Source organism: Papilio xuthus, unplaced genomic scaffold, assembly GCF_000836235.2.
Source record: "Papilio xuthus unplaced genomic scaffold, Pxut_1.1 DF826949.1, whole genome shotgun sequence".
Classification (NCBI taxonomy): domain Eukaryota; kingdom Metazoa; phylum Arthropoda; class Insecta; order Lepidoptera; family Papilionidae; genus Papilio; species Papilio xuthus.
Genome location: NW_013531700.1, coordinates 648,857 through 675,435, shown reverse-complemented (window position 1 = coordinate 675,435; position 26,579 = coordinate 648,857). Strand labels below are relative to the sequence as shown.

Sequence of the window (26,579 nt, the reverse complement as noted above, 5' to 3'; positions counted from 1 at the left end):
CTTTCTTTAAACGACATATTCACATTTAAATTTATTGCTAAACTTTGAATAGTTAGGGGCTATACGAAGCAATATATAAGTTGCTTTCATTGTTCTCGCTTCTTGAAAGTTGCCACTTTTAAAGGTCGCCGTACACGGACAGTTTTAAGCTATCGGCCTAATGTCGGCGCTGTCGGCGCTAAAAAATTCTGCACAACACTCCCATTACTCGTAGCTGTCCCGTGTATCACATCCCTTATTTAACCTTTCTCCTCCTTCGCTCAGTGTACAGGAAAGTTTGCAAGTTACGTGGGCAATAAATATCGGAGCACTACTTTTCGAATTATTTACTTTGTAAGAGAAATCCCCTTCCTATTGGCTACATAGTTTAAAGCTTATTATTGTCATTTTATAGAGAAACTTTTCCAATTTACATTCCACGGAATATCTAATAACCTTCATAAGATATTATTATAATGAGTAAAAACACGTGGAATTTATCAATGAAAAAAAAATGTAATAAAAAATATTTAAGGTATTGTCGTCTGCTGCAGACTTTTATAGTAGTAAGACAAAGAATATTATTAATAGTAAAAGGTGAAAAAAGGTCTCCTGATTTCGCTATAATAGCGAAGTCACCACTTCCCATATAACAGCAACAAACAGATGTCTTTAGAATATAGGAGAGGACGTACAGAATGATATCATTTCCCCTCTCCGACAAATCAGTGTATTCCCAAACTGTAAGTCTTGGTTTATCATCAGCTCACTATACGTCCCCACCGAGGGGCTCTAAGTCTACCCTAAGTTAGGGGTGATTAGGCCATAGTCAACCACGCTGGCCAATGGCGGGTTCTCCTCAGATATGTGCAAGTTGCATCACGATGTTGTCATTCACCGTACGAACGTCGGATAAATGTACATATGTAAATCGCAAATCGAAAAACACATTGTTACATGGCGGGATTCGAACCCGGGACCTGCAGATTGCAAGACAAGTGCTTGACCACTGAGCCAACGACGCTTTCAGTCTTGGTTAGTAACGTGGAATATTTTTATTTGGTAACTGAAGTATTCTTAACAAAAAATTGCGACTCTTCAGTTTGTCTACAAAAGTTAAATTGAGGTTCCCTTGCACTCCTCAAGTCAAGTGCTAGTTACTGTAGGAAATGAAATAAAACACAAACACTGCATAAAAAAGCCAAAATCTGAAGAACATCGTTACCATGAAATACCACTGCGTGTTACTGTACGACACTAGCTGTGGCCCGCGACTCCATCTGCGCGGAATTAAATTATTAATATTATAAACGTGAATATTTGGATGGATGTTTGTTTGAAGGTATCTTCAGAATGTCTGATCGGAGCTCGATGAAATTTAGCTTTAAACTTAGTAGCATAACATAAATCATAATATTCTTGCTCTATTACCATGGGTTTCCGACATCAAAATAACCGTTTAAAACATTTTGCCATCTCTGTTTTTTTAAAGTTGAAAGACAGGGATGACATATATTATACTTACATAGATTTTGGTTTCAGAAACCCACGGTTAGTGGAATAAAAGCCATTGTAAATTGAATTTCATTATCCATTCGTAATTTACATATACATTTTAGTAACAACAAAATAAGCTTTTGGTGCATTCCAGCAATGCGGTGAGTATCAGTTGCAAACTGTTTCGATCAGATAAGGGGAAGGTAGTTAGCGACTACTTTAATATATCTATAGAGCTGAAATAACCATATTTTATACTGTATATTAATATAGACCTTGTAAAGTACGTATAAATTGGCTATAAGTAAACTTACTAATATTACAATTGCGAAGGTTTTGATGTATTAACGGAAGTTTTTTTTAATGAAAATTATTTCCAAAAGGCTCATTTTATCTCGCCGAAATACGGTAAAGACGTAAACCTAATCTGCAATGCAGAAGCTACATTTAAGTTTTTTATTATTCCTGCACAAACGTAGTCGCAGGCGACAACTAGTATGGTTAACAAAATCAGTAGAGTCTTTCATTCAACACTAATTTGTAGACAACTGTATGCATTAAAAGTCATAAACAAACAAATCGTTATTACAACTCTATAGATGTTACGAACAATTAAAAGCCGCGGTTTCCACTACGCTACGGATGAAATGTCTGTCGCATACGCGTCGTGCTCCTGTACGAGTGCACTCGACTGTCTATTGTTTTCGCGACCCCTCTGTTACATTCTATACTCTGTGCGATTCCCTGTTCTAAGTGGTTACATTATTGTATGTTAATTGTATTTATTGCGCAATATGTAGCTAATCCTATCAACTTCTACATTAAGATATGTTTGTATGCCATCCTTACATCTCTATCAGCCGTCATATTAAATTCTATTATGTTATGTCATACTTAACGGTGGTAGAGCCCTCAACATCTGTAGCACGACTTGGGTACAATACCACGACCACACAGAAGACAGGCGGCAATTCCGCGTAATGTCTGTTGAATGTGCGTGCCGGGGGCCTAATTTTAGTCCTCTTTCCTTTTCCACCCTTTTCTTGTTAGGAAGAGATAAGAAGGCGTAGTGTATTTAGCGGGATGATGTGTGGAAAAGGGAATAGTCCTTTCCTCTGTCAATTAAAGATAGTCAACACATCCGCAATTGCTTATGTTTATGGGCAGCGGTCGCTTTGTTATTTCGGCTAATTCAGATAACCGTTTGCTCGTTTGCCAGCTTAGAATTAAAAAAATCATTCCCTTTAAAGGCATTTCCTCTTTTAAATAATTCGTATTTTGTTTTGGTCTTGTTACCTTTTGCGTCATGATATTCAATCTCATTACTCTTGTAGTATTAAAAACTATAGTTTTTGATAAGAATTAAAAGTGCGTAGCAACACAATATAACAAGTAGACCAGAAGCACTCAAACGACGTCGTAAATTCTATCTTAGTAGCTTTTAACGAAGCTTCGAAGTGATTCGAGAAATGTCCATTTGCAGTCCTAATGTACATATAAAACCTTAAAAGGAAAAAATCAATTAAAATAAAACAATACTAAAAGCCTTAGGTCTCGAAGACTTTACTGCCATAAAGCGCCAATAGACTAATAGTTAAAGGCACGAGCTACTGATTAAGTAGTCGTGGGTTCGAATTTCGCCATTAGATTATTGCCTTGAATCTTATCGTAGCACAAGCTTCAAGCTTTCCTGAAATTGATACTAGTAATAATAGTAAACTAGCACTTACCCGCGACTTCGACCGCGTGGAATTAAAAAAACATAGTTATAAATAAAACCCATATCACCCGGGGATAGCATAGCTTCCTATTTGTGTATTAATTTTCCAAATCGGTTCAATAGTTTCCGATACGATTCAATACAAATAAACAATCAATTTCTTCTCTTTATAACATAAGTAATTTTAGACATTATTAGTTACAATCCTTTGGCACGAATGACGCGCTTTCATTACAAAGTCAAAATATCAAAATGATAAGTGAGGGGATATAGTCGTCGACATTTTAGTAAGGCTAGTATTGCACCAGTACACCGGCACAGTGTCGGATTATCTCCCTTACAGTATAGATTAGCAAATATCTAATAATATTATTATTAAATAAAATCTGGTTGTAAAAATAAACTATGTATTTGTTTTTAACGAGATAATGAGAGATAAATTTGATATAGACAATTTGAACTCCAAAACTAACGATTTACCAAAGCGATAGACGTTGGTGTTTAATTATGCGGTTACACCCATAAAAAGTATAGACGAATTGGTAACCTCCTTCTATTTGAAATCGGCTAAAAATATAAATACATTTTTAGGGTTCCGTACCTCATAGGAAAAAAAACGGAACCCTTATAGGATCACTTTGTTGTATTTGTTGTCCCTCCGTCTATCGGTCAAGACACTTTTTCTCAAAACGCATGAAGGTATCAAGCTGGAATTTATTTTTGTGTCAAATGATTTTAACAAAAGCTACTCTCGGATGGAAAAATAAATCGACTTGCTAATGGAACAGTACTTTAAATTATAATAGTTACATTCAATTCGGACTATGAATGAAATATATTTATATATTCTTTTTATAACGGAACATGACAGGAAATTGCTGAGAAAATTTTGTTAAAATTTTATAGCTTTTTTATCGCTTGTATGCATGATAATAGACAAAGCTTTTATGGAAAGCTTTTCAAAAATCATTGATCTATTTTATTTTAAATATTTCGTGTACTATCTATGTACTGTCAATAAAAATAAATTGTTTTTATAGAAGAAATAATTAATTACTAGAAAGGTCGACATTGCATCTGCGGTTACAGCGTAGCGGATATCCATGGGCGTCTGATCAAATGATCTTAGGCGATTCGATACCCGTTTGCCCCTTTCTCTTTAAAAAAAAATACTAGAAAATAGAAAACATTAAAAAATCCGTAATATTTAGATTCGTGACGTAAAAGATAGAAATTTTTTACAGACAAAGAGGGGAGAAAACTTTCAAATCTTTATAAATTGACGACACCTATAAAAACTAAAGTACAACAAAAATCTCATACTTGTCTTACTTCTTACTAATATATGCGAAGGAATGGATGGATGTTTGCTTAAAGGTATCTCGAGAACGGCTGCACGGATCTCGTTGAAATTTGGCATAGATGTAGAACATAGTCTGGAATAACACATAGGCTAATTAAGTTTTTTTATAAAGACAGCTAGTAGTTTTTACATAAAATTAAAATAACGATATAGTATAGAGAGTTTGAAGGCAAGTTTACAATTTAGTTTAGATTATAACTAAGTTAGTTTTAATAATTTAATATGACACAAAAGTTTGCTAATTTAGTTTTAATATCCCGCGCGACCGGCGTCCGTTGTAATTATAGTTTAGTTATAAATAATGTTTATCTACGACCTAGGATAATTTAATTTAACATCCGAACAAATAACAATAGACATATAAATTAACTTTCAAGACTAATTATAATTTGTGATAAATTATTAAACCCTAGAATTTAGAAACATAGATGTATACTAAGATTCAAAATGTATGATAGCTCGTGGTTAGCTGAGATTATGTCTCTATCGCACGCATGTATTATACAAAAATATATTCTTATTTAGTTTATAATACGTATCATTATCCAAACAGCGGAGCGTCGGTGGCTCAGTGGTCAAGCACTTGACTTGCAATCTGCAGGTCCTGGGTTCGAATCCCGCCATGTACCAATGTGTTTTTCGATTTCCGATTTACATATGTACATTTATCCGACGTTCTTACGGTGAAGGAAAACATCGTGATGTAACCTGCACATATCTGAGAAGAAATTCAAAGATATGTGTGAAGCCAACCAACCCGCACTTGGCCAGCGTGGTTGACTATGGCCTAATCACCCTTAACTTAGGGTAGGCTCCGAGCCCATCGGTGGGGACGTGCAGTGAGCTGATGATGATGATGATCCAAACAAACAAGAAAATTCAAAAGCCAAACCAGACTGACCAAACCCTAATAATACTTGGAATAAAAATTCGAAATCTTCACACTTGAAAGTAAATCAATTTTTTTTATATGTTTTTTTTCCTTATCTTCAAAGTGATTTGAACGATTTCCGGATTATTTAAATTAAAAAAGTTCGTAATAATATTCGGTGCAAAAGAAAGGGCCGTGAAGCATTACTAAAATAATCAACCAAATTGAAATCTCGAGCAACGCCTCCGCGATCACAGGGCGACGGAATCGTTTAATAAAATTATTAGAGCTAAGAATTTCGTACATTTCGCTGATTTATAACAAGGTCGTTATTAAAAGGAAATGATTTACCGCTTATTATTTTCATAAACAAAATATTATTACAGGTAAACCAGCTCATTGACGACCAACCGAACCATCCGTCGTAAAAAGTTACATCTCAAGTGTTCATAAAAGATGTAACTCTTTTTGCCGGGAGCTTGCCTAATGTGTAATCATGTAATCTCTGTCTACTAGCGCACAGTATTAAAACAAACTTTATAAGTAGCCTATGTGTTCTTCTAGACAATAATCTACATTTGTGCAATTTCGTCAAGATCCGTTCCGGGGACCCGTCTAACAAATAACCATCGATCCGTCTAAACTTTCGTACTTAAAATATTACTAACATATCAAATATTTATAAATGTGTTCTAGCGTCATAATTAGGAATGAGTAACTATGTGATGTACCCTATTATGTGTGGGGTGTGAATGTTTATGTATTCGCCTCATTGATCATAGACGCGTCGTAACAGTTGGCACTACTGAGCGACAGCGAACTGCGTCTGACAGGCGTAATTTGACATATTGTCGGCTCTATTGTTTTTTATTTTTACTAGCTCTCGCCCGTGACTACGTCCACGTGGGATTAAGAACAACTTTATTAGTAGCCTATGTGTTCTTCCAAACAATGTTCTACATCTATGCCAAAATTCAACGAGATTCATGCAGCCTTCCTGGAGATACCCTATAACAAACTTCCATTAATTCAAGCATTCATTTTTCTGTTTTCAAGTGGTAAATGTCATCAGAGTAGAGTCAGAAAAGAGTAGGTGTTGTATGACAAATTTATCTGGCCCAGTAATACGGTCAATTCTTTCCGACATGTAAAAACTACGACATAGAAAATAACACGCAAAACAAGATACGAGAACATTTACAGTACGACAAGGAACTTGTGATACTTTATTGACATTAATCTGAAGTGAATTCAGAGCTATTGTAATTTAGTGTTACTTTTGCTCGCCGGGTCAAATAACTTCGTCGGTATATAATTTGAAAAGTAGTATAATCATCGACAATAGCTTAGAAAGCGATTTCTGTAACACAATAGAATCTTTCGTTTCGGATTGTTAATATAGAATTGGGTCAAAACATTCGTTTGATGTTTTCCTAACGTCGTTGCTTTTCGCTTCACTCCAGGAAAAGGCTTCGACTTTGTTTTGAAAACGTTTTTATTGCTAGAGGAGTAATATTATTCGTGAATGTCAGTACTATTGTGATCTGTGTGAAATTTTGCTTCCTACCAGTCACTAAGGCTACTAAATTAGAATAAATCAATAACAATTTAACTAATTAGCGGTAAAGCAAGATCTACGAGTCTTGGTATTAACTGTACAAGTCCGTTGTAAACACTGACAAGTGATTGTAAATATACGTTCTATATTGTACAAAATGTATAACTCGTATAATGTATACAAGCTGTACAAAATGTAATAAAAAAACTAGCTATTATAGTTACGTTGGATGTAATACTTTGTTTATTAATAGTACCTGGATGACCGTTTTTAATTGTGTTTTTTGGAAATTATATTTAAGTACGAATTACTAATAAAATGATGAAGTATGAATAATATTTTTCGATCTTACCGATAGAAAAAGTTAAGTTTATGCTTAAGTTTATTATCGATAAAATACGAATAAAATGACATTTTCTAAAAATGATTCCTAGCTAGATCGATTTATCGCCCCGGGAACCCCCTATATACTAAATTTTATGAAAATCGTTGGAACCGATTCCGATATTCCAATATATATATATATATGTATTTCTCATATAAAGATATGATTTATATATAAATTTAATATTTATGTATAAAATTATTAATAATAAATCGTATTTATTCTACGGTGTTACGTATATATTGTACCAGCAGATGTAGATGTCGTTGTCGTCACCAATGGTGAATCATAATGGTGACATTTTGTACAGTCAATATGATTGGACCAAGTCATATCGTATTCAGTATCTGTATAATTACAAGCAAAGGGTTTGATACATCCTCTTGGTTGATTATCTCCAAATATTGTACAGATCTTCTTCAAATACCAATTATCTTCGACTTCGAAGATCGTGTTTCTGGGACCGATTTCTACAACAGGACTCGCATCTATGCCCATTTGGTGGTACTTTGAAGCTGCGAAACTTGCCAGAGAGCCTTTAGTTATGATGCAATGTCTCAACCTTTCGGTGTCCAATCCAGTATCACATATGCATACGTCGTTAGAATTACCTGTGGAAATAAATTTTATTAGTTAGCTAAGCTTGTACACTTTGTATATATGTTTACATTGTACACTTTGTATATATGTTTACATTGTACACTTTGTATAATTTAGACCTAATTTGAGTTGGGAATCTATGTACATTCAGATTCACTTTATTTCTTGAACATCCTTTATAGTGATAATAACTAGCATCAACCTATGACGATGACTAGATCTTACAAAATGTCGATTGCTTGACTTCACAACTTCAAACACACATTGCAGTTGCATTTTGATGTGATTCACGAAAGGAAATTATAAAATCTATAAAATTACCTTCAGCTTCACACTTCAGGAACTGCGCCTGAAGGAATGTGTTAAGCCTCAATTCATTGAGAGCACACATCTGCGGCACTGTGTACCTGCCGCTGCCCAGCAAGTAATAATCCACCACAACCTCCCCACCAATGTTATCTATAAGCCAGGGGTAAGTCTTTGTGAAGAACTTCGTATCTTTATGTACATCCCCGTAAACTGAAATCACATATGTACAGTTTACGTGAAATAATATATTTAAAATTATTACTAATATAAATTTCATTTTTATAAAATTTATGAAAAATTTATTAGGTAATAGAAAAAAGAAATGAGAGAACACACGTGTAACAAAACATTTATATACAAAAGAAAGTATTTAACTAATTAGTTTGATAACGTTTATGGCCTATAAAATAATAATTTATTTTATTTGTCATAAAGAAATTTAGAGTTCGTCGTGTTGAATGAATTTCATATTGTAGATATATTTACATAGTAAAAAAAATAACCTAACCTAACATGACATGGGTTCTCTACAAAAATTTTGGCTACTAACCTTATGTTTCTGAGATCAAATCTTCGTCTTTTACCTCAAAAGTAATGACAAGGATGACGATTAAGAAACACACACTTATTCAATACTAGTATTGAACTGTTGCCCGCGACTCCGACCGAACCGAATTAAATAAAAAGGAATTCTACATCTATGCCAAATTTCATCGAGATCAGTTGAATTGGTCAGTAGATACCTTGCAACAAACATCCATCCATCGATTTATCCCTCCATCCAAACGTTCGCATTTATAAGTAAGAAGTAAGATAATATTATGTCTGTTTCTCCAACTCCATCGTACCCCGGACGGAATCCCAGTTTAAAAATATATATTTTAATTGTAAACAACCTTTTAAAGAAAAGAATTCAAACGCAACAATTTACAGTATACAGCAATAAAATGAAACATTAAAGAAAATGTCGCAACGAGACGTTCAGTGCGACAATAAAACAATTTTATGTCACTTCGCGTTATAACAATTTACGACTTCAAAGGCAATTTTATATTTAGAAAACAATATTGTAATTAATTAATGTACTAGCTTTTGGTCGAGTCTTTAACCAAATAATCCCACCAGCCAAAAGTATTATCAAAATCAGTTAAACATTTTAAAATTGTTAAAGGTAAAATTTTATATTTGAAAAGTATGTAAAAAATTAACTAAGATAACTCTTGCTTAGTAGATTTTCTGAGACCAAAACTCCGTTTAAAACATATTATCCCTGTTTTTTTATAAAATAATGACAGGGCTATAAGTTTTATTTAGAGATTTTGCTCTTAGAAATCCACGGTTAAACGCAATCACTAAGTAGCATACTCTTTGGACGCAGCGGTCGGACGTCGTTCCAATTTATGCATTGGGCAATTATTGTAAAGGATATTTTTTCTTTCGGAGATATACAATATTTTTAAGTATAATTACTGGTTCTGCTCACCCCACTTTTAAAATTCGATTTGCTAGAAGCGATTAGAAGAAGCGGCGACGATTCAAACAGCCATTCCCAAAGTTTGCGAAATAATAATCACTGCTACGGCTCTCGTGATTTAATGTCCGCTATCCCATTACTTGGAGCCACGAGACAAGCGGATTCGAGACATTTTTTTTAATAAAAAAAACGTATGTATCTTTTTCAGAAGTATGTATACACAACACGTGTATGGTAACATACATCCATACATACGACTTATTAAAATAAAAAATTATTTAAATATATCGTTGTCCCTCTCATTACCTTTGTCAAAACAGATATAACAATATGTTTAAACGGAGATTTTGTCTCAGAAACCAACGATAACCCTGGAATAAAATGAATCGATCGACATTTGCCATTCAAGTAAGCTAATTTCTTAAAAATGACGTTAGTTAACAGCAATAAAGGAATATACTCATTTGCTATTTAAAAACGGTCGAACACTTATAAAATTGACGTAATTGTTTGGTTATAAAAAACGCTGATGCCGTAGCCTCGATCTTTCGAAGCGTTTTATGAGTCGAAGACGAACGTTTAGGAGGATTAATGGTGTTATCCTTCATTCGATAATTTCGAAAGGGCGTTCTCGTTTACTTACAATTGTCTTCAAAATCAATATCTGTCTTGAAATACTTGGAATGTTTTAGTTTGATTCTCTTTGCCCGACTAACAGAAGGGTATTTTGCGGCTACGTACTTACGTACTTTACTACCGCTTAGTCGGCGTGTCGTCGCCCGTATATTGATGGCTTAAAAAAATAAGGGTTTATGTGGTAATTGACAACTTTTCTGGAGAGACACTTAACATTTAAACCACTAAGGCCAGGAATGGCAAACCAATGGTCGCCCCTGACACGGACAAAAGGCTACAAAGGCCTTTTTACTTTCGCAAAAAATAGCAGTTACATAAGTAAATGTGTATTTTTAGTACATTTAGTTTACTTAACTAAGAGTTAGCTTTTAACACCAAAAGTATAATTCGTCAAATTATTATTTTGGCTCATTGACCGAATAAGTTTATTTTGCCTGCGTTATAATGTTATCAACATTTGAAACAATTAAACTTAACTTAAATGTTAACGCCATCTTTACGTCAGAGATAAACATTTTAGGATTGTGTTGATAACGAAGTGTCGTGTTAGTATTGCTACTCACCTATAGGTGGCACTGTTGCTGATTGAAGAAATTTTTTCTATTAATTTATTGAATTAGTATCGTAAAACATTTTTACGTGAAGCATCTCAATCAAAAAACTGCGAATGAAGAAGTTAAACGTTTTTAAATATGTTAGAAGAAAATTTAAATCAGTTGTTTACAGCGCCACCTATTCTTATCATAGGAATCAAAACAAATTTATTTTCGCTCTCAAACAAGAGATGGCAGTATTAGAAAATTTTAATCATCGCGGTTTTTAAATAATTATCGAATTAATAAATAGTTATAAAATTACAAGAATTTATTATGTTTCTCTTATATTTATTTATTTACTTAAGCTACGAACCAAAGTTGTCTTCATATTTCTATATAGTCTTGCTTCTACCTACTTATTTCTTAAATATTATTGTCGTATTAGCTTCAAATTTTTTAGTTCTGTAGCATAAAAATAGACTGAATACAATATTCGGCGGATGAATGGAAAGCAAATAAAATTCATCGCGCCGGAATATTTCGCATTGTTGGGCAATGGTCCGACCACGGAATGTGATTTACTACAAATAAACCGATGTAAATACTATATTTATTATTGGTTATAAATAATATTATTATCTGTGAATTTACGTTAAAGCAGATAATTGTAAAAAAGACACGAATAAAAATTATTATAAAATACAAATTAAATAATCTAGGATCTGAGTATGGGGCGGTTAATGGGACGAATGAAAAGTGAATTTCAAATCAATGTAATATTGCACTTTAGTTGAATATTTCGCATAGTTTAAACTCTAGAAATATTCAAGGGAAGATATGTACCTATAGGTCTTGTTCAGATATGTGCTTTGTACGAGTTTGCAAGTCGCACCGCAATGCTGTTTCTACTAAGCAACTGAAGTTATGTTAGTAGCTTGCTAGTACTATTATGTAGTTGGGTTTCACTGTTTCATTTTCGTAGGATAATTTTGTAACATACAATTTTTGAAACTAGGTAACCAACACGCTGGCATCTGCTTTTGATGATAACTTAACCCTTAGTAACCTGATTTACATACGAAAGTGATTTATTTTTAATATTACTGTTTGCTTGATAAAATAAAACAACAATGAAATTTGTTTTTTTTTTTAATTTCGTTAGAAAGAATATTATACAACAGTAAAAAAGGGAATAGCCAACCTATTAAAAAACTTATAGTAATGTGAACATTCGGTTTAAAAGATTGGTATCAAAATTGAAACTCTAGGCTAATAAGGGTTAAGAAGCTTCCTTAGTGGTAACGTGGCTGAGTATGGCACTTAGCATTAACATTTTCATCCCTTTCAATAGTAATTCAATAAAAAATCTTTGCTTTTCCAGTTTTGATAAACTACAAGACAAAGGCTAAAGTAAAATCCTTCCATTTTCACATTTCGAAAATCGGGGCAAAAAGACGTGAATTTAATAATTCCGGCAGATTTTAATGTATAATACAGGCAACACCGAGTACGCAATCCGAGGGAGTCCTATTATGAAAAGGCGATGAGGTATCGGCCCATATAATTGCCATTGTCCTCGCTGCAATGCGCGCGGTATTCCAGGCTTTTGTTGCCCTCAAATTACACGAATATTCTGCTATAATGCAATTCAAACTTTGGAGCAGCTTGAAATTCCAATTGCGTAATAGTTGAATTACGAACATATGAACACGTCGTCCAGGGTTCGAATCTCGTCAAAGACAAGGATGAGAACCTTCTTGAAATGGATACCAGAAATATTAAGAAACAAAAATAAAATAATAACTAAAAAAAATCCAGCAAGTCACTCTGCAATTTTGGGTATCGATAGGATAGATAGGGTCGTGGAGTAGAATGGTATTGCGCATTACTCCGCTCATAGTGAGCCTCCCTGATACGTACCTACGAAGACTACGCTTGTTAAGCGAGCCGTCGTAAAGTTTGTATCTTTTGATACAAATATATGTGCTCTACTTCTGTATCTAGCTTATGTTAATGTTGCGTTCTAGATTTTTATATAATAAAAGAAATTTTAGAAGCGTTTTAATAATGACTTAGCCTACTCAATTCGAACATTAATTAATATTCCAATTTAATTAAACTTCTCTAACATCGACGTATTTATCGTTCAAACGTCTTCCATCTTAACATCTCAATATCCGACATTTATATTTACACTAGCAACCTTTCAAAACGTCACCTATCAACCTTTTATCTTCACCGTATTGAATGCACTGAAATTTCATACAAAGTCTAAAAGCTGAAGCGAGATATCATATTCCATGAAGCTACAAACTTCTGAACGAGGTCACTTCGCTTACAAGATGGCGGATTTTAAATTGATTCTGTCATTGTTTTCATATTTAGTGTCATAACTTACTTATATTATAAATGCGAATGTTTAAATGGATGGATGTTTGATAGCTTCAAACAACGAAACGGATCGCGATGAAATTTGGCTTATATATAGAACACCCTTAACTTAGGGTAGGCTCCGAGCCCCTCGGTGGGGACGTATAGTGAGCTGACGATGATGATGATGATGATGATAGAACATAGTCTAGAAGAACACGTAGGCTACTAATTATATTTATTTTAATCGGCAATAGCCTAATGGTTAAGGGTACGGATTTCCGATCACGAGGCTGGGGGTTCGAATCCCGCCACTCGACTATTGTCGTAAAAAATGTCCTAGCACAAGCCTAGAGCTTAGTTGGAATGGTAAAATAAATATTAGTAAATTTACCAAAAAAAATCCACTAATATTTTATTAAAAATTTACGCGGACGGAATCGTGGCTGACAGCTAGTAAAAAAAAGAAAAATTGTTTATCAAGCAATTCTAATTACTAATCCACTAGATATTAACCTAAAAAATAGATTGTAGGCTTTCTTAGTTCTATAATATCAACATGAAATAGAAATACTCAATCCAGACATGAAATATTTCCATATTTGCGGGTATAAAGTCAGCCGATAAATAATTCATGTGTGAATATTGTGATCGGTATCGTAAAGCGCGAGACGAACGCAACAGTCGATTTCAGAATGTTAAATGTAAACGTGTGTAAATGTTCTGAATTAAACCGGCTTAAAAGTTCATATAGATGTTATTTAGCTACAGTTCAACCATTAAATTGACAGCTCACGGCTCAACACGATCTATTATATCAATGCGAGCCAACGACTCGTGACTTGAGAGTGTGAGTTGCGTCATGAGTCATCTCATACTCCGTGACTCGCAGCTCACAGCTTTATACGAAAAAACTCTGCACAAATCGAGTTCAGCTGCGAAGTTTACTAATCTTTATAAATAGATAGGAGAGTACTTGGATTTTTTTATAGGAGAAGTGGACAAACGAGCAACGAATCGCCTAAAATTATTTGATCCGACGCCCATGGACATCCGCAACGCCAGAGGAACCGCAAATGCGTTGCCGACCTTTGAGGGAGGTGTACGCTCTTTATGGTACGCAAATGAAAGGTTTTGCTTAGTTCCGATTTAAAAGCTGATTACATGACAGTACATTTCAACTATATCATTAGTTCGAATCCCCATCACTACAAACCGTTGCCATCAGCTCCGTAAAAAATCAAAAAGGTACAAAATCCTACGTCTACATAAGGAACTTTATATCTTAACGATTTTTTAATACCTAGGTTTAGAACATCAAAAGCTTTAGCTCCAAACCATCCAGTGAACGGAAAGCGCTTTGCTAATTACGTGACAGGATCCGATTACCAAGTTAAAGCTTGTAAAGTCGTTGAAACGATATTTCCTTTACAGAGAACTTTGAGAGGATATCGATCGAACTAGAAACAGTGTTAAATTGTTGAATGAAATTTGCTTAAGCTAATGCGCTAAACTTCGTCGAGTGATTAACAATAAAAGGTTTATTTCTATTTCTATTTTTCTATACGTCTCCTCCTCCCTCGATTAAACGCATTTGGATTTTTGGATATCTATGGGCAGCGATGGCTTCGCCACTTTGGTGTACTAAGGTGGCCGTTTGCTCGTTTGTAAATGGTCAAGTAACTAGTAAATAAAGTCACCGTGGGTTTCTGAGACCGATCTCCATTTAAAACAAAAGATCTCTGTTTTGTTAAATATAATAACAAGGATAACGATATGTTTTATACAGAGATTTTGATCTCAGTAATCCACGATTTGAGATATTATTCCCGTCACGTACGATGCAGCACAGTTTTCTGATGCAGACGCTGATTTTCTTGTGTTCAAGCCTCGAGGGTACGTCTGCAGTCCGACTTAACTAGTAACCTACATAGATTCATTAGTCTTTGTTATAAAGTAAACTGAGTTTATTCTTATAACACATATTTATACATAATAAAATTAGAGTGTCTGTATGTAATATCGATAAAAAATCGTATTTCAGACAATTGATATAATTACGTTGCTGTAGGTCTGTATGTCTGTCCGCAAGACCGCGTTTGTTCCGGGTAATCTCCGCAACGAGTGGTCCGATTTGACAGGAAGATAACTGAAGCACGCGAGCATATTAGGCTAGGCTAGACTTTTGTAATTCGTCGGTGACAAAGTCGCGGGTAACCGCTATAGATAAATAATATAAGAATGTGTGCGATCTGTGGAATGTACACAAAATTACCGAAAAAGCCTTTCAGCTCTGAATACTTAGTCTACTGCATAATTTATGTGAGCGGGCCGCGGATATCCGGCGACTGTCAGGAATTAGAACACGTCTGACATCTGTGTGGCTGTAATTGTTGCTGTGCTCTTCTACTACCAAAGATCTTAAGTAAAACACACTGACCTCTAAATAGACTGGCTATAAGACCTAGTATTTTGTGCCTATTTGATTCTCGCCATTTTGTCGCTGATGGTAGCGGTTCGTAGCGGTGTTGTTGATTCGAATCAATAATGTAGACACTTTTTATATAGATTGCAAAACAAACTAGTAGCGCAGTCATTGTTTAAAATTTAATTGACCATAAGTAAAGGAAAGCAGTCCGAGGTGAAATTGCTCGAACCAAAATCAATGAAGGTTCGTATGACTATGAAGAAATGAAGAAAAAGAAAAAGCACTTTTTAAAAGGATTAAGATTTAGATTATTGTGCCAGAACCACCAGTTAAATATCTTATCTTATATCTTTAAATGAGCAATTCTTGTATATATAATATATATAATTGGAATCTCGGAATCGGCTACAACGATTTTCATAAAATTTTGGGGTTTCGGTGGCGATAAATCGATCTAGCTAGGAATCATTTTTATAAAATATCATTTTATTCGTGTTTTATCGATAATCAACATAAACATAAAGTTAAATTTTTCTATTGGTAAGATCGAAAAATATTATTCATATTTCATAATTTTACTAGTATTTCGTACTTAAATATAATATAATTTCCAAAAACACAATTTAAAAAAACCGAGCAAAGCTCATCATCCAGGTACTTACAAGTAAAACGAGATAGATAGCTTCAATATTTAATTCAGATAATATAAATCAATTATTTTACAATCACAGTATCATTCAAAACCATTTGTGTTAAATTTTGCATTCATATCGTAGTTGCAGCGTGATTTCCAATCATCGATGTCTATCAGGTCAGGTGATGTGATCTCATAGAATCTATCCAAATCACAGAGCAGATCACAGCCCTTCACTTGCAAGTATTGAACTGGTTCACCAGGAGAACTTACGTATACTGGCTGGAAAAAGAAATATAGTAACATGTATAACTCCGGTTATAATACAGAAAAATAATTAAGAAACCAATTTAAAAACGTTTCTGTTCTGGTAGGAAAATGGGAAACTAAGACTAAAAACCACCCTGTTATTGTCAAAAAAGTTCAACATCCTTGTCGTAATGTAGCTATCTCGCATGTCGTGTTTATTGATTTAGGATGATTTTATTACTAGATGTCACCCGCGACGCCGTCCGCGCGGAATTAAAAAATACTATTGGTCGGAGCGTAATGTTATATAGCCTAACGCCTTCCTCTATAAATGGACTATCCAACAAAAAACGAATTTTTCAAATCGGACCAGTAGTTCCTAAGATTAGCGCGTTTAAACAAACAAAATCTTCCGGTTTATAATATTAAGTATAGATTTCTTAGAAATCTCATTTTTGTTAATTTACTAATATTTCTTGTACCATTCCAACTAAGATCTTTGCTTGTGGTAGGACATGGTTTACAACAATAGTCGAATGGCGGGATTTGAACCCTCAACGTCGTGGTCGGAAACCCGTAACCTTAACCATTAAGCTTTTGACTTTAATTACTGGAATGGTAGAGATTAAAAGATAAAGTTCAGTTAACAATGAAAGCCAATTATTAGTAGTTACTCGGAGGATTTCGTTTTGCTTTAATTTTTCTAACAAGAATGAATTCAAGTCTTCAGGGACGTGCCAACAAAAGTGTAAATCCGTTCGCTTCTGTGAAGTTTGTAGGACGTGAGTCGACTTTATCCAATGCACTGATTTCTTCCATTGTTTTGGTTCCTTAATAGTTACAGTAAACAGTTTGTATTTTATACACTAGTATTGCATTTTTACAATGTGTTTTTATTGTCGAATCATTTGTAAACATTGTCATCTCTTTTATGCTCTTTAAAATAATAGAGATAAAAATTCTTATTAAAAGATTGTTGGTAACAATGAAAGAAATGTCAATCCGAAATATTGAAACAATGAATAAAATGTCGAACGACACAAAGATAGACGAACGAAATGTCGAAACAATTAAGGGAACTGAAAGTAACACCAACACAAACCACGATAATGACAAAGTAAACATAAAAGGGTGTAAAGTCTTTTAGTAACGTTTTAAGAACACTTTTGTTGTCTTTGGAAATTGTTCTTGAGTTTTAAAACTTTATTTTTAAATGGTTCACATCAAGAAACGTGTTACCAAAATGCCAAGATAATGTTTTTGGTACACAATTTTGTACATTCCCTTTAATTTTTTACAGCAGAGATATTTTTCTGGAGCTAGTTTTCTTCCTTGGATAATAAGGGTACAGACATTTAGTTATGTTGTTTGGTTTTAAAATTATTCAGCTATCTACTCACTAGGACCACATATCTTCCAGTTTTTCGAACTTTCCTCAACTCCAGCGCGAACAGTGCTGCATATGGTGGTGCTCCTTGAGGCATTACTCTCGAAATTGCCTCCAATGCATACACATTGACGTCATGACCTGAATATATCCTTACTTTCGGCGATGGCTCACCAGCTATTGTTGCATAGGATACTTCGAAGAACTCCTTTAAGAGAAGACCTGAGTATGGCAGAGTAAATGAAGGTGTTAGAATTTTACACACTGTAGCATAAATGTAGTGTTGTTCGTCTCGACCGCAAACGTCATAAGTACATGCCGGAGAGAGGTGGCGTCAGTCGATGTCAGACCTTTGGACCAACAGCACGTGTCGGTACGTAAACGAGTCAAAAATATCGCTATGAATGATACACGCACAAATGTGTGCATTAATTTTAAAAGTCAAAGAATGTTAATGTCTGTTTTTAAACAAGAAGATAACCTATCATTTGATCATGTTGTATGGATGACAGTATGATTTTCTTGAAAATTATGAACAAATAGCTGTCGCCTGCAATTCCGTCCATGCGGAATTAAAAACAAACGTAACAATTAGGCTATGTATTCTTCCAGACTATGTTCTACATCTATGCCAAATTTCAGCAAGATCCGTTCAGCCCTTCTGGAGATACCTTCTAACAAACATCCATCTAAACATTCGCATTTATAATATTAGTAAGAAGTAATATATAACACGTTTAGCAGAAATGATGGAAACTAAAATTCTAATAACACTAAAGTAATAAAGGTTTTATTGAGTATAATCATAGAAATATTTACGCTTAATAAAATTGGAATATGAATTGTTAGCATAAAGCTTATACATTATTTATGATAGAAAAGAAAATATAGAAATTAATTCTCTTTCAAAATACACAATAGAGCAATAAAAGTAATAGCTTTCTATTTATTGTGTTTACTTTGAATTGTAATACACATTGAAACGAAAATAAACGACACATCTGCTCAAAGAACTGAAACAACGATGAACGAATGAACAAATCAAGGAACGAACGAACGAACGAATGAGTGAATGAAATAGACATCAATTAGTAGAAGGAGTAAGTAGAGGTACTAACCAGCTTGTAAAGGCAACATAGTTTGATTTCCAAATAGAAGATCAAACGCTGTGTCCGCCGCCATTTTGATTTCAGGCATCATTTCTTTGATAGATGGTGTAACTGGAAGTCCCATGTTTATCTGAAAATTAAGTAAAATATAAACGAACAAATTAAGATTTTAATTCAATAACCCTTCTAGAATAAGTCTTTAGTTATTCGGTCTATGGTATACGCGTTGGCTTCATCATATTATCTTACTAATGAACGGCTCAATGGATCTCGATGAAATTTGGCATAGATGTAGGAGTAGAACATAGTCGAAGCGCCAATATGGGTTTCCGATCATAAGGTCTAGAGTTCGAAACCCACCATTCGACTATTGTCGTAAACCATATCCTTGTATAGAGCTTAGTTGGTACAAGAAATATTATTAAAATAAAAAAAAATCTGATAGGTTTTTAATTAAAATATATAGGCTACTAATTAAGTTTTTTTTATTACGGTGCGGAGGGAGTCGCGGGCGACATCTTTTTGTATATAATTCATCTGTGAGTGTGTATGTTACTGAACTTCTCTCAAACGACTGGACCGATTTTGATGAAATTTTTTGTGTGTGTTCAAGGGGATCTGGGAATGGTTTAGATTCACAATTTTGTCCGCTGGACAATGTTTTTTTAATTAATTTTTAATTTATTAGTATATATTAGTAAATAATATTCGAATTAAAGACGTGTAGACAGAACAACGTCTGTCGGGTCCGCTAGTATACTTATAAAATTCATCAGATCTTACCTGACTTACAAAAACATCGTATGCAAAATAAGTCTGTACTGGTGTATTTCTTAAATCAATCTTCAGAACTGATGAGAGACGTTCTATAACACTGCTGTGTTTCTGCATTTCTGGTACACGACTTCTAGCAATTTTATCAAAATGATCCATAAATTTTGGGCAATTCATTCCCATTACCTGAAAAGAGATGGCACGATATTGGGACACAGGATACACCGCAGCTGTACCTATACTGAACATAATTGCTATTTGCTGAGCTGAAAAAAGGAGATTTAGAAGTAAAGATTATTCCTACTTGATTAATTTACTACGTTAGTATGAAGAACAATCCTCTACTTCAATTATCATAGCTTTTATCATCATGAGCTCTTAATAATTCGTAAATCAAAAAGACTCATCAATACTTTAAGATAGTATAGAAGTTTTCAGATATCTTGGAGGCTTTTAATTTTTCGGGAGTCGCTGCGCAGAACACAACTTAAGGTGATGAGGCGCCGATGAGCCGCTAAGATATTTGAAAAGAACTATACAGAATTCGAAACATTTGATTAATTCATTACTTACAAAATCATACTGCAACGGCATCGTAGTATAAGGTACCGGGACCCAATTGATGTCGTCACTCCAGCCATGGTTGCTCGCGGAGTACGCGCCCGCCATCTCTACGAGAATCGTCATCTTGGCGCGCGTGGAGTCAGTGGAGCGAAGGTAAATCTCGGAGCGGTTGTACTGAGGTGATAGGAATTCGCCATATCGAGCACGTATGAAGTTCCCAAGCTCGTATGCTCGACGCTTTCCAGCCTTAAAAGAAAAAAAATGCACGAAGAATAAAATGTGTTTTGAAGTTCGTGAGTTTTGGTGATCTAATCTAATCTAATCTTCTTAATTGTTTCTATATTATATTAGCCAGTATTTTCGTAGTTCCATCCATTGAGTAGAGATTTTGGCTGCAGAAAGCTTCCAAATTTAAAACAATTGCTTTCATTATTGCATAAAACCATCCCAAAATAGTTTACACTTGAAGTGTTTGACTCAATTGAAATTCACACTCAAACTATAAACAAAACTATCAATCAGGCAGCTCTATTCATTTCAAACTTTTAACAGTTTTTCGAGCACGATGCATTCAATTCGAATTTAAAATTTTATTTAACAAAATCGTCACGTCCTGTTAGATATGAAGCCGGTTTTCTCGAGTGTCTGCATAACTTATAACTACTATGATTCATTTTAAACCATATTTCCACTAAACGACAAACCCCTCAATAATCATTACAAAATATCGTATGGAAATTGAGCGTCGGTGGCTCAGTGGTCAAGCACTTGACTTGCAATCTGCAGGTCCTGGGTCAGAATCCCGCCATGTACCAATGTGTTTTTCGGTCTACGATTTACATAAGTACATTTATCCGACGTTCTTACGGTGATGCAATCTGCACATATCTGAGAAGAAATTCGAAGACATGTGTGAAGTCAACCAACCCGCACTTGGCCAGCGTGGTTGACTGCGGCCTAATCACCCTTAACTTAAGGTAGGCTCCGAGCCCCTCGGTGGGGACATATAGTGAGCTGATGATGATGATGTACGGAAATCATATTTTGATTGCATTGATGATAATAGAATCAGTGTGAATATTTTGAGAAAAGTATATCAAAGACCATCCTTGTTCGGCCGTGTTAACCTTGCAGAGGCAGGAGAGGATTATTCTTAAAGCTTGAGTTTCGTTTCTTCACTAATGAATATAATATTACTATATGTACAGTCAGGGCCATTCGCGGTGTTCCACTTACAAAAAATGCCTTGTTAAAAAAGATATCAACTTACATCAGTCAGCTGTCCATATCCGATGGGTTTGGTTAATTCCTTGAGCTGTTCCCGTTGGTCACTGAAGTTCACGTATTGAGGTACTGGTGTTCTGTCTCCATGTCTGTGAACCTGTGGTAATACATTGAAATACAGATACAAGTTAATAATGTTATATTTATACGCACGTTTCGACAGTGTAAACCCACATATTCCAATTCTAAAATAATAAAATTTACATTTGTGTAAATCTTTATAATTGAACATAAGTATGCAAATAAAATTTATTAATATGAGAACTTTAAACCCACGACAAATAAATAACAAAGAATTTAATGTAATTAGTTATTTACTTATATAAATAACTAGCTGTCGCCCGCGACTTCGTCCGTGTGTTTGTCTAACAAATAAAAAATAAAATTTAGGGGTGGACTACCCTTAAAATTTAGGGAGATGAAAAATAGATGTTGGCCGATTCTCAGACCTACTCAATATGCTGACAAAATTTCATGAGAATCGGTCAAGCCGTTTCGGAGGAGTATGTGAACGAAAATTGTGACACGAGAATATTATATAAGATAAAAAGTGTTTAAATATGTATTGCGAACATTTTCCAAATTAATTTATACGAATTACCAGTTCAATGAACTAAATTTTTAGATTAGCCATAATTTTAATAAATACTTTATAAGCGTACTAAATTCACTTACCAAAAATGTTAAAACTAAATCTGTCCCAAGTAATATAGGCTCGTGTCGAACAACATACGCGTTTGAAGTACAAAAAACAAACACAAACGTTATTACAGCTAACATTGTTCAAACTAGAATGAAACAATACTAAGATTTTTACGTAAACTACGCGCTACTACAATTCATAAACACTTAAAAAATAAACAAAATGTAAACACATGTTAAATTAAATTTTACAATTTAATTTTTTAATAATAATCAATTAATTTATAATTATTTTTTATTATATAACATCTGTCTTTTTAAACATATTTCCTTCACAACCAAACGCGAAATACAATTTGAACATATAAGAAGTCTTCATATCTATAGAAGAAAGGTCAAATTCGCAATTCGTAAAGTTATCTCAACAAACAGGTTTATCCTCTATTCTTATTTGCATAGTAGAACCGGAATTACTCGATTAATAACATCGATTTTGTTGAAAATACATTGCGTATTTGACAGTTAATTTTAATAATTAAAAAAAGATTAAAGTGATATTTTAAAATAATAATAATAAATATATTACATAACAGTTTCAGTTTAAAAATAAAAGTACAAATTTCAGAAATATTTTAACACATTAGTTGTTACCATTCCAAATAAGCTGGACGCTTGTGCTAGGACATGGTTATCTCCACGGACCTGCTCGGTTGTCCGAGTAGGCGGAGAGGTGAACTCCGACGTGGCGCGTCCCCGGGTGGTGGATAGGGGAACGCCCCGGCATTCGTGTCGGGGTAGGGCTTAAGCCCCGCGAACCAAACACTAGGGCCTGGCGGTGCGCGCAGGACTAGTCGACGGGGTCTCGACAGGTCTAGCGCGCTAGCCGGGCCCAACCGGTGGAGGCGCCGGAGGTGGACAATTGTACGCCACCGTGCTGCCTATGGAGGAGGGGCCGCGAGGGATGTGGGAAGGGTACTGGTTTATCAAGACACATGAGCTGAAAACGTAAATACTTACAGTATGTACCAACGTTATTTTGAATAACTTTAAAAATTCTTACGTCTCTTAATGTTGGTTCATCATCAGCTCATTATAGATCCCCACCGAAGTGGTCGGAGCCTACCCTAAGTAAGGGTTGACGAGGCCATAGTCAACCACGCTGGGACAGTGCGGGTTGGTCGACTTCACACATATCTTTTGAAGTTCTTCTCAGGTATGTGCAGGTTGCATCACGATGTTTTCCTTCACCGTAAGAACGTCGGATAAATGTACATGTGTAAATCGAAAAACACATGGCGGGATTCGAAACCAGGACCTGCAGATTACAAGTCATGTGCGTAAACACTGAGCTAAAATCTCTATAATCTAAATGTTGGTTTCTGAAGCAAAGATCCCTGTTTGAAACATATCGTTGTCCCTTTCATTAATTTTGACAAAATAGAGATAAAATATTCTTTTAAAAGAATTTAAGTCTCAGAAATAAACTATTAGCTATTTAAAATTAAGTAACTGCATAATTTATAGGTTACCATTTTCCTTAAACATCTTAAAATCAACATTATATTTACAGAGTGTTGCCAGGTATAAATCAGTTTAAATAATAAATAGTCAAAATAGATATATATATAACCTTCAAAAATAAAAGAATCTTATTTCAATATCACGCAAGGTTTTTACAATACAAAATACAAAAAGCAGACTTGTTTTTAATACGTATAATATACTAGTTGTCGCCCGCGATTGCGTCCGCGTGGAATTAAAAGCAAATTTTATAAGCTTATGTGTTCTTCCAGACTATGTTATCTATGCCAAATTTAAGTGAGATCCATGCAGCTGTTCTGGAGATGCTTTCTAACATCCATCCATCCAAACATTCGCATTTATAATATTAGTAAGAAGTATGATATTTCTAAATTAATAAATTTCTGTCATAGAAACTAATAGTTAAGTCTTAGTGCAACAAGCTTGTAGTCTTCGTAGTTTATTCGTTATTAACGTTTTGAAACAAGTCTATGAATGTCTTTAAGTTTCAAAAAGTGATTATCGAAAGTTACAAAGTCTAGACAAGTCAATGTCTTACGAAGTAACCATTATATTGAAAATTTGTCTCAATAAATTAAACACTAAATACTTAACAGTTTGTACCAAAGCAATTTCGTATCATTTTAAACATTCTCACATCTTTAGTAGGAGAAATCAATATTGAGGGTGACCCTAAGTGACCAATTAACAATTATAAATGTGTCAGAACTTTATACACAATACTGTTTTTATATTAGACTAGCTGTCGCCCGCGACTCCGTCCGCGCGGGATTAAAAATAGATGTTGGCCGATTCTCGGACCTACTTAATATGCTTACAAAATTTCACGAGAATCGGTCAAGCCGTTTCGGAGGAGTATGGGAACGAAAATTGTGACACGAGAATTTTATATATAAAACTAGCTGTCGCCTCCGACTCCGTCCGCTTGAATATATAAAAAAATATATAAAGCCGTTCTTGAGTTATAAATAGTGTAACTAACACGACTTTTTTTTATATATACATTCAGTTTTGTATAAGAAGACTACAACATTTTTAGATAAAAAAAACATACAGACAAATTGAGAAACTCATTTTTGAAATCGGTTATAATAAAATTTCGCATCAAAACCGATTCACTTTTGTACTAGATGTTACGTTTTCTTATTAAACCAGGCAGTAAATATAGATTAGAACAATTCTTATGAGTACGTACAAAGAACAAAAAGGGGCAAACAACTCACAAAATTAACCGGACGTACGTTTCCAGTGGAAAACGTTTCAATTGTGAAAATTACTGAAAAGCGCTCGAGGGAACGGAATTTGAAACAATTCTGAACGTCGAATGTCGACTATTCTTCGAAAAAGTTTTTTGCTAACCAAAATAACCTTAATTTTTATAGAAAAAGGTGGCAAGCGGTTACTTGAATCGCCCAAATATTCCGTAACCCAGAATGGTAGGTAGAGACCCCGGTACTTCATTTGGCACGGTCCTAACACACCTTTCTTGGCACGTCAGTTTCGGGTGCTCTTAAAATCGCCCTTCTTGGGTACTTCATCAATTAATATTATAAATCCGAATATTTGGATGGATGGATTGATGTATATTTGTTTGAAGGTATCTCCAGAACGGCTGTATGGATCTTGCAGAAATTTGGCATAAACATAGTCTGGAAGAACACGAAGGCACTAATTAAGTTAATACCGCACGAACGTAGTCGAGGGCGACAGCTAGTATATTTAGAATTCTTTGACCTTATTATAAAAGTCAAGGTATTACTATTATACAGATGGAGGAATATAATTATGTATAAAATATATACACGCGACTTTTTATGACAGCATGCAGTTAGCATAGAGCTACTAATGTCTAGACGTGGCGTCGTAAAAATAATCGGTTTCTTCCACTTATAAACTCCGACTTTAAGAAACGAATGAAATCCATAAAACTTTTAAAGTTCAATGAAGAGAATATCTTTCATAGCTTTATATTGTTGAATGTTTTATTAAAATACTAGCAGTTGCCCGCGTCTCTGTCCGCAAGGAATTAAAAAACTTAATAAGTATACTATATGTTCCTCCAGACCATGTTCTACATCTATGCCAAATTTCAGCGAAATCCGTAGAGCCGTTCCGGAGATACCTTCAAAAACATCCATCCGTCCATCCATCATATGACAATGACTTTTTTAGGGAATCGCCTTTAATAAACTTAGTAAAATATGCGTTTAGTTCTAAAATAAACAACAAAAAGGTCAAGTTAAATATAACCTAAACTATTAAACTAAAAACATTTTTTATCATGATTACTTTTGTTGTATAATTTCGCGACTGCAGCGCAAGGCGCCGTGGCTTAGTTGGTTAAAGCGCCTGTCTAGTAAACAGGAGATCGCGAGTTCGAATCTCGCCGGGGCCTGTGGGATTTTTTTAAGTCAATAATACATGAAAGATTTTTTCATAAATCAACTTCTTTAATCGTCTTAGAAAGGTTTCTCTTAGGCCGTTCGTCCCCAATGTAACCTACAATTTTACACTATGTCACATGTCGTCGTTTCCGCGTGTAACGTCCATGGGCATCGGTAACCGCTTTTCGTTAAGAGTCGCACTGCTCGTTTGATACCTATTGATACTTCAACTAGCTGTCGCCCGCGACTCCACCGCGGAATTTAAAAAAAACTTAGTTGGTAGC

The 26,579-nt window shown here is 34.6% G+C and overlaps 2 protein-coding genes and 1 non-coding gene across 3 annotated transcripts; 1 reads left to right on the top strand and 2 right to left on the bottom strand.

Annotated features, from left to right (window-relative positions):
* Positions 1-7,563: 7,563 nt before the first annotated feature.
* LOC106120689 (uncharacterized) lies at positions 7,564-8,579 on the bottom strand. The gene is made up of 2 exons (XM_013316059.1): positions 8,295-8,579; positions 7,564-7,984 (listed from the first exon to the last, which is right to left on the bottom strand). The coding sequence occupies exons 1-2, from the start codon at positions 8,557-8,559 to the stop codon at positions 7,605-7,607; spliced, it is 645 nt and encodes a 214-aa protein (XP_013171513.1). The 5' UTR covers positions 8,560-8,579; the 3' UTR covers positions 7,564-7,604.
* Positions 8,580-16,450: 7,871 nt separating this feature from the next.
* LOC106120863 (lysosomal acid phosphatase-like) lies at positions 16,451-22,671 on the bottom strand. Its single transcript, NM_001312429.1, is given in 7 exon segments — positions 16,451-16,642; positions 18,010-18,218; positions 19,115-19,235; positions 19,889-20,065; positions 20,453-20,689; positions 21,714-21,824; positions 22,403-22,671. Coding segments are annotated over 7 exon segments (1,143 nt in total). The 5' UTR covers positions 22,508-22,671; the 3' UTR covers positions 16,451-16,459.
* Positions 22,672-26,232: 3,561 nt separating this feature from the next.
* Positions 26,233-26,306, top strand: TRNAT-AGU (transfer RNA threonine (anticodon AGU)). The gene has a single exon. It is a non-coding gene; the product is annotated as a tRNA-Thr (tRNA).
* Positions 26,307-26,579: the final 273 nt, after the last annotated feature.

Bases quoted from the DNA above. Each gene is read 5' to 3' on its own strand.
- LOC106120689 (XM_013316059.1), bottom strand. From the start codon at position 8,559: ATGAAATTTATATTAGTAATAATTTTAAATATATTATTTCACGTAAAC. The intron at 7,985-8,294 runs GTAATTTTATAG...TTATTTCCACAG, and splicing joins CCTGAAGTGTGAAGCTGAAG to GTAATTCTAACGACGTATGC.